This window comes from Vipera berus, assembly GCF_964194415.1.
Source record: "Vipera berus genome assembly, chromosome: 4".
NCBI classification, from domain to species: Eukaryota; Metazoa; Chordata; class Lepidosauria; order Squamata; family Viperidae; genus Vipera; species Vipera berus.
In genome coordinates, this window is record NC_138206.1 from 16,476,733 (window position 1) to 16,490,339 (window position 13,607).

At 34.9% G+C, this 13,607-nt stretch overlaps 1 protein-coding gene across 1 annotated transcript in view; it reads left to right on the plus strand.

Moving 5' to 3' along the window:
• The window catches only part of LOC308667106 (transcriptional coactivator YAP1-like), a gene marked incomplete at its 5' end in the record, with an annotated part of 109,622 nt that overhangs the window by 4,121 nt on the left and 91,894 nt on the right, over positions 1–13,607 (plus strand). Inside the window, 3 exons of the mRNA XM_081326217.1 lie at positions 1,007–1,088; positions 4,044–4,116; positions 6,785–6,951. Of these exons, the coding sequence (XP_081182343.1) occupies positions 1,007–1,088; positions 4,044–4,116; positions 6,785–6,951 (322 nt within the window). The remainder of the gene's footprint in view (positions 1–1,006; positions 1,089–4,043; positions 4,117–6,784; positions 6,952–13,607) is intronic.

The following is a 13,607-nucleotide window of genomic DNA, read 5'->3' on the forward strand; positions in this document are numbered from 1 at the left end:
AATTAAGATTGCCGGAAGAAATATCAACAACCTAAGATATGCAGATGATACCACTCTAATGGCAGAAAGTGAAGAGGAACTGAAGAGTCTCTTGTTGCGAGTGAAGAAGGAGAGTGCAAAAGTTGGGTTGAAACTAAACATTAAGAAAACCAAGATCATGGCATCCGGCCCTCTCAATTCCTGGCAAATAGATGGGGAAGAAATGGAGGTAGTGACAGATTTTATTTTCCTGGGCTCCAAGATCACTGCAGATGGGGACTGTAGTCAAGAAATTAAAAGACGCTTGCTCCTGGGGAGGAAAGCAATGGCAAATCTAGACAGCACACTAAAAAGCAGAGACATCACCCTGTCAACAAAAGTGCGTATAGTCAAGGCTATGGTCTTCCCAGTTGCAATGTATGGCAGTGAAAGTTGGACCATAAGAAAGGCTGAGCCCCAAAGAATTGAGGCCTTTGAACTCTGGTGCTGGAGAAGACTCCTGCGAGTCCCTTGGACTGCAAGGCGATCAAACTGGTCAGTCCTAGAGGAGATCAACCCTGACTGCTCTTTAGAAGGCCAGATCCTGAAGCTAAAACTCAAATACTTTGGCCACTTAATGAGAAGGAAGGACTCACTGGAGAAGAGCCTAATGCTGGGAAAGATTGAGGGCAATAGAAGAAGGGGACGACAGAGAATGAGGTGGCTGGATGGAGTCACTGAAACAGTAGGTGTGAGCTTAAATGGACTCCAGAAGATGGTAGAGGACAGGAAGGCCTGGAGGAACGTTGTCCATAGGGTCGCGATGGGTCGGACACGACTTCGCAACTAACAACAACAAAAATCATTTATAGAAATGATGCAAAACCCATTGTATATCAGGAATAATTATGTTAATATTTCACTTGCAATGGTATTTTTTTTCTTCCTAGGCAGCTTTTGTTGTATACTCAAACTCCTTTTGAATAACTGTTTACTGTCTTATTAGATATCATTTACAGTATAAACTAACATTAGTGTTTCTTTACAGGTCCATGGATGGCAGAATCACAGCACAGGCATTCAGTTTTGATCAGAATCTCAAAAGCTACCAACAAGATGATTTTCTGATGGTAGTTACCCAAATTTTATTTATTATTTAAATGATTACTCATTTATTTATATTCCCCTTATTCAGTGGGAACTTAAGCTGGCATGTAAGGAGATATCCCCTCATTTTATTCTCAGAATATTCCTATAAATTACAGAATGACTCAAACGTAATCCAATGAACTCCACCATGAAGGGGTGACTTGAAACTGGATTTCTTCCATTCTGGACCAGTTACTTCATTACTATCCTACTTTTCAATATTAAATTAAATCGTTCAAAGTAGAATGTCATAAATATTAAAAAGAAAGTAAGAATATAATCAACAGCCATACTCATATAGGCAGTTAAGAATTATAGTATATACTAGATATGCCTCTGTAAACTGTTGCATAACAGCAACGAAAAAAATTTGCCTTTGAAGAAAGGGATGTACCATCAGTGATATGTTTTCAGCTATTGTAGAAACCTGCATGGCTTTTACAATTAGTCGTAACATCAAAACTGTGAGTATTTTTCTAGGTGGTGAGAAGATTTCTCTGCATGCCATTTATTGCCAACAAATGCATATCCTGAGGCTGGCATAGATTAACATCCTCAAAATAATTAATAGAAAAATACTTATATAAGGCCCTTCTTTTTGATTAACATATTTATAAATCTGTTTGTGTATAGATATGTGTATAGCAGTGTAAGATAAAAGAATAGAGTGCTTTCTTAAGTTTTGCATTAATTCTGTGTATATGCAGTGCTTTTTTTGTAAAAGAAAAAGGCGCCCAAACTCACACATGTCATACAACCCTCCTTGCCTACCCTACAAGGTTCCATCCAAAAAAGGTGCCGGAACTCTGTTCTGAGCGTTCTGTGACAAAAAAAGCTATGCGTATATGTGTGTGTACACACACACACACACACACACAATATAATAAGAAACTTACTAAGGCACCGTGCTTCTTAATTAGAATGTCAGTTAATATAGTAAATAAGCTCCCCAAGAAGACAATGTGTTATTTTTTTATCTTTCTCAACTCAGTATGCTCTAGGATTCTTTTATGATTAGTGGCTACATACAAGATGTCTCAAAGATGCTTTTTTTTTAAAGGCAACTGGACTGTTTTTTCTTTGGGAAAGAAGAAGAAAATATTTCGCTTCTCATCCAAGAAGCTTCATCAGTCCTGATGGTGTGGGAAATAGAAGGATAGGGACTGACATTTGAAACTGGATGGTGCGGGAGGGGGGGGTTGGGGAATGGAAGGATAGGATTTGATAGGATGGTGGCAGTGGTTGTGGAAGGCTTGTAAATAGAATCCTTTGCAATTGTCAGTACCTATCAGAATCTATCCTTCCCTTTTTGGAAGAGAAGCAGAACATTTTTTTCTCCCCTTAAGGATAAAACAGTCCAGTTGCCTTTTGAAAAAGCACCTTTGAGACAGCTATGACCTGGGTGACTGAGAATCTCCGCAGACGTATATACAAAATGAGATTTGGGTTCTCATTTTCACAGGGCAAGTTAAACATGAAGAGCCATCTCTTTTGTTTTGTTTTGCATTGCATTGCATACAATAATAAGATTCTTGGTGATATACAAACCTATAAAAATATCCATAAATCTGCACGGTACATATAGATAGTACTAGGGTTACAATGTTGATTGGGAATGGGATTGCAGTCACTAATAGTCTCCCCTTAATTTATTCAGTGTATGTGATGAATAAATAGGGAGGGAAACTACATTGGAAATAAGTGGTCTTTTAAAACTGGAGGCAAAAAATATAAATCTTTGCTGTACTGATAATATTATTCTGATTGTTGAAAATACAAATGATCTACAAGCTTTAGTAAAAGAAGTCCAGGAACACAGTGAAAAAAGGAACTGAGTTAGATATAAAGCTCTAGCTAATGGCAATAGATACAACAACCGGCTTTAGAAAATACATTGAAGACATTAAAATAGTGGATAGCTTCTCCTTTTTAGAATTGATTGTCAGCCAGCAATCAAGAAGTACTTTGCAAACTAGAATTTGTCAGAGTAGTAAAAAAGGCCTTGGCAACATGATCAGATGCTATAATAAGTCAATCATCTATAAATATCAATCTTGTAGGAGATTATTTTCCTATGAGCTCTTTGGAAGTAAAAAAAGCAAAATAGAAAGCATATTATCATCTTTGAACTTCGGTGATAGAGTAGACTTACGAGAATACCATGGATAGCCAAATAAATAAATGGATCATCATACAAATGGATCCAGAATTCTTTGAGGCACAAATCACCAGGCTTAAATTATCATATTTTAGACCCATTATGCAAAAATCTAGCTCTCTTGAGAAGTCTATTATACCAGAAAAGGTAAAAGGAAAGAAGAGGATACTAACAACTAGGTAGATGGACTTGATTATGGCAGAAATGAATGCAGATTTGGAAGTCCTAAATGTTAGAAAGAGGTCATCCTGGAGAAAATTTATTTATGGAATTTTGATTTGAAGGCGCATAATCAATAGTGATTAATGTATAGGGTTATGTTGATCTGGAGTGTGAAGTAGCTTCAAAATGATGAGTAGTGAATTGGAGCTTAGAAAAGAACTTGAATGTTATATGCTGCTTTTAATTTTTTTATTACTATACTGTGTATAGTATCAAATAATATACTTGGTTATTCCATAATTCTAATATTTTTCATTCATAGAAAAATCATGTTTTTGGCATGACAAGATTTTGAAGCAAGTGGCCAGACTTCTCTGGTTTATAAAGAGACGTGTATATATCTTTATATATCTTTATATATCTTTATATTATAGATTTCATCATTGGAGTGATTACAGCCTACCCACATGAATAAAATCCAATTTGGAAGGTAGTCCCAAATTCCATACATTTGGAAGTACGCAGCGTCTGATAGTTGTCATCTAATTTAACATGCCTGTCAGATATTTCATAACAGAATCTAATTAATGACTTGTCATTGTCTCTATACTTCTAGGCGTTTTTTAATCACTCAGAGGTTAACAGCAATTTGAAATTGCTTTCATCATCTGGACAGTGGACTACATTAAGTAAGTAGAGGATATTTAAGATACGTTTTTCTTGTCTTTTAAACCTTCTTTCAGTGTAATTATTTTACTCTTGCAGCCACAAAGCTTGCAACTGATGTTATCTCGATAACATAATTACAAAGATGAACATGTTACTGTTAAATTGATAAGGGACCTATACTGGATTTTTTTTCTTCAGAACCCTTTATTATATGCTTTAATGTTTTTGGTTAATGATTTGTGATGTTGATTTGAATTATAAATAATTCTATTTTTAAAAAAAACCTGATACCAATCAAATGTGAATGTAGTAACACATTAAACATTAGAACATTTGGGGGCAGATTCTAGAAATTCATAACATAGCTTAGTATCTGACTAAGTGAGTGCAGGTCCTCAGCTCAGGTTTGTAGATTTCTTGATATTAGAATTGATTGAGGATTTTTGTTCTGTTCTGTTCTTCTAACTATTCACCTATAAGTCATTACCTAAGGTCTGTTGAAGAGTCATTATGTCTTAATTTGTTTCTTTGGGGTAGTAAAACATACTTTGTATTTTGTATTCCCGTTCAGATCAGGCTATACTCAAGAAAGTAAATGTAACTTTTCAGTTTGAAAAGTTTCCAAAAGTAATCTTGGAGAAAAATATCCTGATATTCCTTCAGGATTCATGTGTAGAAATCAGCAGATTAAACTTTACTTTGCAATTACTTTGCATTTACCTAAAAGAATCAAGTTTGCATTGTGATGTGATCCATGATCCAGTTTTGTCACTAGAAGATCAAGGGAGGTGTGAACAACAAAAAGGGATGATCAGCACCTATATTTGGTTAATTTCCAGATTAGATTTACAATATATTGTCCATAATTATACATTTGGATAATTATTTATTAAAGAAAGATGCTTCTTCAATGATTTTATTCTCACAACACAATAAAGGTTTTCTGTCTGTCTGTCTGTCTGTCTGTCTGTCTGTCTGTCTGTCTGTCTGTCTGTATGTCTGTCTCTCTCTCTCTCTCTCTCTCTCTATCTATCTCTCTATCTATCTCTCTATCTATCTCTCTATTTCTCTATCTCTATCTATCTATCTATCTATCTATCTATCTATCTATCTATCTATCATCATCATCTATCTATCTATCATCATCATTATCTATCTATCTATCTATCTATCTATCTATCTATCTATCTATCATCTATCTATCTATGAATTTTCAATTGCCTAGGTTTGCTGCATATACTGAGCCATGTAACTAACCACAATGGCTAAATTCTTGCAATTAATACACTACAGACCAACTAACCACATTTTTTTTCAGTCCCATTTTTTTTTCAGTCTTTCTCCAAAGACTCAGGGCGGCTTACAATCTAAAGCACAAATCAATGTGCTTAGCAGTAGCCTTCATTCTATGTATATGTCTGCTTATTAGGGCTTTCGTCCCCCCCCCAAGCAACATTATTACAAAGTCAGCTTATTGCCCCCAACAATCTGGGTCCTCATTTTACCTACCTCAGAAGGATGGAAGGCTGAGTCAACCTTGAGCCTGGTGGGACTCGAACCTGCACTAATTGCAGGCAGCTGGTGTTACTTAAGGAGGCATTAGCCCACTTCTCCACCAAGGCTCTTTTAGTGTAGTAAATTAATCTAACTTCTTTTATTTTTTTAAAAAACAAACAAACTATTGGCTTCAAGGCCTGGTTGGCCCTCAACTGCAAATTAAAGTATTGGTGTTTATTTATTAGTGCTGTACGTGTCTTCGGACTGGAGGAACTGTTCCGGTTCAGATCAGTTTAGCTCTAACTAACATCTTCGAAGATTTTACAATTCCACTCACTAGGCACTGCATACAACTGGCAAAAGAGCATTCTAGATATGTTGTCCTAAGTATAGACATTTCTTCCCAGATGTGTAATTCTCAGTGCCGGTTTAATTATAGTTTTATTATGTTGTATAATATTTGCATTTTATAATATGTTAAATTTCCAGAAGAATTTACAGCATAAGGATAATATAAAAACGTTTTATTTCTTTGTTCATTTCACTCACACACACACACATGGATAAATCAAGAAAAAAATCTCAGTCAACGCCTTTTCTTTACAAGTATTGCTGGATGCTTTTAAATCTATTTTTTTCAGTTAGCATTGTTTCTTTTTTTCCATCTTAACTTTTACTTAGAAGTAAAGATATGTACTTGCTGTTCAAAAAACAATTATATGTAATTTTTTCTAGAAAATTACTTGAATGTTTCCTGTTCACTTCAATAGCACATTGACAAGAGGCTTTTAAGACTGAGGCTGTTTAAAAATACATATACAGTAAAAAAAAGTGCATTTAACAGAAAAAGTTCAAGGTCTGGTATTTGAGCTATAATGTTATAATATATTATTAAAATGTATCATCCTAAATAAGTAAAGGCAATATTTTATTCTATGTTAATTTGAATTATAATGGGTTATGCAAGGCAATCTATTGAAGATATAACTGTTTTTGATCTCTTCTTTTCTATCCCCTCCCCTCTCCTCTCCTTTCCCCTTCTCCTCGTCTCCCCTCCATAGAAAAAAGAGCTGGAGCATGAATTAAATGGAAAGCCAGTTTGGGGTAGTGGTTAAGGTGCTGGCCTAGAAAACAGGAGACATTGTAGACCTGTAAGTGAAAGATATCATGCAGATGCCTTTTATCTTTCAGATACTAAAGTGAAAAAAGTGGACGCCAAGAATATTCCGTGTACCCAAGTTTCTATGTCATTTTTTGACCGATTATACTGTGAAGGACTTGTCCGAGAAAACGGGACTATTGTAAAGTGTTTTGATGAATACCATGATGAAATTCTTATTGCAGATGAGCTGAGAAAGGTTAGTAAGTGTATTTTTAATCTCTTGCCAACATGCACATGTTGAGCCTTGTGAGTAATTTTTATCATCCATCTATATTTTCTTAGAGTTGTTGTCTTAGAGTTGAAGTAGGAATTATCAACTTTAGGAGAAAAGGAAATAAATCAAAAATTGGTTCAGCTGCAGTTCATCAGTAGGAGGTTGTTTTACAAATAGCACAGAGTTTACTTTTAGTATGAATATATAAGTAGTTCTTTTTGTTTCAGTGGAAGGTAATTAAGTCCCCTGAAATATTGCAGAACGATTCTATAGATTTTAGATATTTATTTTGCAAACCAAATTCAGCTGTGATGGGCCTATGCTATGGCCAAGGTATATACCTTGACAGAATATGGACCAAAAAGTTATTTTCTTCCAAGGCCCTTAATTACAAAGTTTTCTGAATGGAATAGCCAGGCTCTTGCAATTGTAAACTTTCTCAGTCCATTATCTTCATGCAAGCAGACACATTAACAGGAAGTGGACTATTTTAATAGACTTTCCTCAAGAATTTCACCAAGGCTAGGAAATAATCCTCATCTTTTTATTATATATTATATCTATGAGTGAATGCAAAACAGAATAACAGAGTTGGAAGGAACCTTGGAGGTGTTCTAGGCTAGTGCCCTGCTCAAGCAGGAAGACCCTATAGCATGTCAGACAAAGGGTGGTCCAATCTTTTCTTAAAAACTTCCAATGATGGAACACTCACAACTTCTGAAGGCAAAGCGTTCCACTGTCAGAAAATTTCTCCTTAGTTCTAGATTGCTTCTCTCTTTGATTGGTTTCCATCCGTTGCTTCTTGTCCTACCTTCAGGTGCTTTGGAGAATAGCTTGACTCCCTCTTCTTTGTGGCAACCCCTGAGATATTGGAACACTGCTATCATGTCCCTCCTCACCCTTCTCTTCATTAAACTAGATATACCCAATTCCAGCCACCGTTCCTTATATGTTTTAGCCTCCAGTACCCTAACCATCTTGGTTGCTCTTCTCTCCATTGTTTCCAGAGTCTCAGCATTGTGTTTATATTGTGGTGACCAAAACTGGATGCAGTATTCTAAGTGTGATCTTACCAAGGCATTATAAAGTGGTACTAACGCTTTACGTGATCTTGATTTTATCCTTCTGTTAATGCAGCCTAGGATCGCATTGACTTTTTTGGTGGCTGCAGCATACTGGTGGCTCATATTTAAGTGGCTGTCTACTAGGAGTCCTAGATCTCTCTTGCAGTTGCTGCCATTGAGCCAGGATCCACCTAACCTGCTCCTGTACATTTGATTTTTCTTCCCTAAGTTTTAAACCTTATTTTTCTCTTACTTACTTTTAAATTTCATTTTATAAGATAGAGCCCAGTGTTCAAGTCTGTCGAGGTCCTTCTGGATTGTGAGCCTATTTACTGGAGTGTTGACTATTCGTAAGATTGTCAAGATCTTCAAAGTCAACTAATTGCTCAGTTCTGGCTTATGGTATAGCTGGTTGTTGAAATAGGACTTTCAAGTCCATTCTCAACTAGGGAAGTTCATTGGAGATTTCAATTGGCTATTATCCAACAGCCAAATTTAGGTCTACAGAAGAAATGTGGAAATAACATGAAGACAGATTCTCATCTAAACTGCTTTAGTTCATGAAGGAACTTTAACAAAGTCACTATTGAAGCATTTTTATATCATTTCCTATTATTAGCTGGGGTGAATGAAATTTAGTTGCAAACATTCAAAAGGTGCCACTAACAAAATATACATTTTTTCCATACCATTAAATAAGGGAAGTTATATAACATATATGCAATTGTCTTTATCTGCCGTGTCTCCAAAGAATCTTTTTTTTGCAAAGAAATCTGTTAACTGCTATTTTTATATATATTCAATTTTTTTGCAAATAAAAAATGAAAAGATGAAAGAAATATGACTCCTGTTTGAATCAGTCAAAAGATTTTTTATTGCTGTTAATAGCTGGAATGGATTTCATAAATGTCAGTTTCTTTGCATTGAAATAAATCACACTGTACAAAGTATTTGTGTACTCTCCTAGTTTTCTTTGTCCACCTATTGGAATATTAATCATGTTTTAGGTTGTAGCAGAATGTTACATTAACGCCACTTCTAATCCACTAGCCCATGGATCCAGTTGCTTTTTCCGCAAATAAAGCGTGGACTTTTTCTTTTCCATCGAAGATATAAACAGTATAATTAATATGAACAAGCAGAAAGGGAAACAATGACACAATTGTTTTTCATCCTACCCTGTGAAGTTTTTTTTATATATTTGACAATGAAAGGAATTCAGTGCTGGATCACACCAAGCTGTATTTATTCCAGTCCTGCAGTTTAGTTTCCTTGGGAAGCTTATGGATAGAAGCCGAAGGTGATTATTTGCTATGTCTTAACATTTTTGATCACAGAATGCTTTTATTCCTAGATCGATCAGGTATATTATGAGGGCCTTGTGCACATAAGTCTACTACATAGTAAACATTCTCAAAATCCTTTGCTATTTGATAATGATGTAAGTATTTAGTTTCCTACAACTGTATTTGGCCATCATATTCTGACATATTGTAAAGGCTGCAATGAACAGATTATATGCTTGAAGCATGATATTTTTATATTCCTTCCATTAAAAATGTTTTGGCAACTGCTGTTTCATCAAGGGAGGGAGCCAGAAACTTGCTCATAATGATTTTTTTTACTTCTATAAAATCAATATTTCTTCTCTCTTCAGTGAGTTTTTCCTGAACTTCTTGCTGCCCTCATTGACATTTAACTGCTCCATTTCCTTGATAACCCAGCTTTGCAGAATGGAACAATAGGTCCTTTTATAATTTTTTCTTCCAGCATGATCTAGGCAAACTTCTCTGATTCAAGGGTGGATTATATGTCTCCTGTGGTTATAAACGTACAATTATGGAACCAAGGGAATATATGTGTTTCAATACGTGCAATCCAAGTGTCAATGATAATGTTTCTAGGGAAAGGTATAGTTCAGAATTGCTTAGCACATATGACTCATTTCAATCTTAATAAGTAGGTTGGTTTTTCAAACATATATACATATCTATCATGGTATTCCCTTTCAGAGTAAGCAATATTATGCAAGCACAAAAAGAAGGTAAGAAATAGGTCAGAGAAATTAAAGACTGATAAGGGGGGGGAAGGAAAAGTAGGTAAATCTAGCTTACATCAGCAACATTCAACATTCAGTATCCAGCTCTATATTTTTCTCTATAAACTGCCTGTGTTTCCACCATGACCGTTCTCTGTCCATTGCCTTGCCATATTCTCTCTTAGTGTTGAACCATTAGTTAAGCATTTGATTTATTCTTAGTAATGATGTGCTTGCATCATACAGACAGACAGCCTTCCATCCTATATTCATGTAAGCATTCCATAATTCAAGCCTATTCAGTTTACTATACATAAGTTTGTCTGAATTAACAACCTATAGCAAATTTTCTCATATTCATACAAATTTTCTCATATTCATACATTTCACAATGACTGTTAACACAAGTTTGGTCTGCATACTCTCCTTCCTATCACAAAGCCACATTTCTCTTATTTTGCACCTCAATATCTCACAATTTTTCAATCAAAATTACAATAATTACTTTTCAGGATGCACTTAATGACCTCTTTCCCTTTTAGGGTTTTTTTTTCCTTTCATTTACTGTTGCCCTCTAAGGATGTGGTCAATTCTGAATCCGTCTTACTATAGTACCAGCTAGCTTTGTCATTATATTTTATTAAGAATAACAGAAGGCATTTTGTTAATGATTTTGCTGAGGGCAAAGTACATGACATCTGCAGCATTCCCCTGATCTACTAAGCAAAGAGCTCTGTCAAAGAAAGAAAATGCAAAAAGGGGAAAAAAATAATCTGGCAGGATTGTTTGTGGCAAAGTACTCAGAAAGGTTTTATAGACATTACATTGATTGGTTGGTAGTTTCCTCCTTTCTTTTTTTGAAAATGAAGGAAACGTTTGCTCCCTTCCAGGCTTCTCAGTTCTTGCTGTCCTTGGAAATTTATTTGTACAGAGCACTAAGTTATTTATATGATGATCTCTGTTAATTCCTTTAATACCCTAGGATGGAATCTATTTGGCCTCAGAATCTTGAATACCTTTAAATAAGTTTTCTTATTCTGTCTATTCTGTGGTTTCCTCATTCCCCAGTAGCATAACAGTGACCAACTAGGACTCCCATTTTTCTCCTGTAAAGCGACTTATGTAAAATATGAATTAAGTTGTAAAATATGAATTAAGATATTTTGCCTTTTTACTAACTCATATTTTCTCCTTTAATACTCACATTTTCTCCTCAGAATGCTCCTAAATCCTCTTAGATTTCCTGTTTCTTGTTTGTGGTATTTGTCACAAGACCCAACGCCTTCTAAACTAGATTATTTTTATTATTATTTTATGGATGGAGGCCATCTTGTATGCTTCTTCCATTATTTGTTCCTCCATCCATTTCCTATAGCTATCCCTTTTTCCTTACAGCATTTTGTAGAGCTCTACATGTATCTTTAGCATTTCTCTTTAGATTTCTGTTTTTTCCTTCTTGTAGAACTTGTTTGCCATTTTTGTTTTACTGTTTTATTTCATCAGATTTCCCATTCTTCTGGACACTTTTCTCCTTTCAATTGCTAGCCATTAGAATTAGTCTTATCTTACCTCATAATTCATCCACAATCTGTTTAGAAAAACAAAAAAGTCTCACTATTTTGTTCCTCTTCTGGCAAAACAAATTTAAATAGCATATTTGCTTTCCCCCAAGATTCTAGACACCTTTAATTCTTCAACCAATTCTTCCCTATTAGCGAAGACTAGTTCCAGGATAGTAGAACCCCTCTATTTTTCCTCAGCTTTCTGAAAAAGAGAACTTCTCAGCAAGAGAGGAAAAAGCTTGATAATCCTCTGGCTCTTAGATGTCAGGATAATTGAAATAATGATGACAATAACAGTTAGACTTATATAGGAGTGGCTGATACTTATTGAATCTACAGACCCCTCACATTCTGGACATAAATTGCTTCAACTCCTCTCCTCAGGACACTGCTATAGGGCATTGCATGCCAAAATAACTAGACATAAAGACAGTTTTCCCCCATGCCATCACTGTTAAACACCAAATTCCCACAGCACTGTCTTATCTCTAAGGTTATTTAGCCATGTAGTAGGGCTGTATTATTATTATCTTTCTTATCTTTCCTATTACCTACTCCTACTGGTATCTTATGACTACCACTTCATTGGTTGTATCTTACGATTTAGAGAATAGAATTCTTTTTTGGACAAGTGTGGTTGGACACACAAGGAATTTGTTTCCAGTGCATAAGCTCTCAGTGTACATAAAAGTAATAGTGGTAATCATGATCATATACAACATGAAAATACATTCATCATAAATCATGAAATACAACACTTCATCATAAATCATAAGATGCAACACTTAGTGATAGTCATAGAGCACTAGCTAAGCAAACAACATAAATTATACTAGGGTACAACAAAAAAAGCACCACAATATAACTTGTAAGACACAAGCAGCAAGTTATAGTATAAGAAGATAAGGATAGGTAATAGGAAAGATGAGGAGTATCATAGTAATACAGCTTTACTAATATTTTGACAGTGTTGTAGGAATTAGCTGTTAAGCAGAGTAACGGCATGATTGTATCTTATGATTTATGACATCACTTTGTTGATTGTATGCGTACTGAAAGCTTATGCACCAGAGACATTTATTGTGTGTCAAATCACATTTGGCCAATAAAGAATATTCTATTCTATTCTATTCTATTCTATTCTATTCTATTCTATTCTATTCTATTCTATTCTATTCTATTCTATTCTATTCTATTCTATTCTATTCTATTCTATTCTATTATTCTATTCCATTCCATTCCATTCCATTCCATTCTTCACAGTGCTTTACAACACTCTAAGCAGTTTACATCTACCACTCAGTCATTTCTTCCTCTTTTAATCTCTTTCTTGTTCTCTTTGGCCAGATGCTTTGTGAATATCTTTTAATATACATTATATATTTCTTTCATCCTCATTTTTGCAGCAGCCACTTTCATATGTGTGTTTTCCTCGATCTACGGCCTTTTTTACTTTATTATTCCTTCAGGCATTTTATATACTTCCCATTAATGCATTTGCACCCATTTCCATGACACCCTATAATGTTCTTTTCATCAAGCAACTTTAATATATTCTTTTCCCATATCTACTTTCCATTTCATCCGCTATTCTATTATATTCTCCTTCAGTCTTTAATTGCCCAATCACTTTTCTGAATTCTCTCATCTTATTCCAGCCCATCCATACATGTCATTATACTGCATATTAATGCTGGACTTATTATTTCCATTCTGCTTTAATTCTATTTTCACTTTAGTTTATTTGCTTTCTTCCAAGTCCATTTGCCCCTAAGATATACTGTTGATCATGCCAATCTGTTTCACATTCAGAGCCTCTCTATTACCCTAATATCTTTCATTGATTGTTGAAGATTTTATTACAGAAACAAAAAAAAATGTGTCTGTGTATTTTTTCATTCATTTGTAGTATGAAAAGTTTTAACTTGAACCACGTAGTTGAAATACATCTTTTTCTAAGCACCACCATTCTCA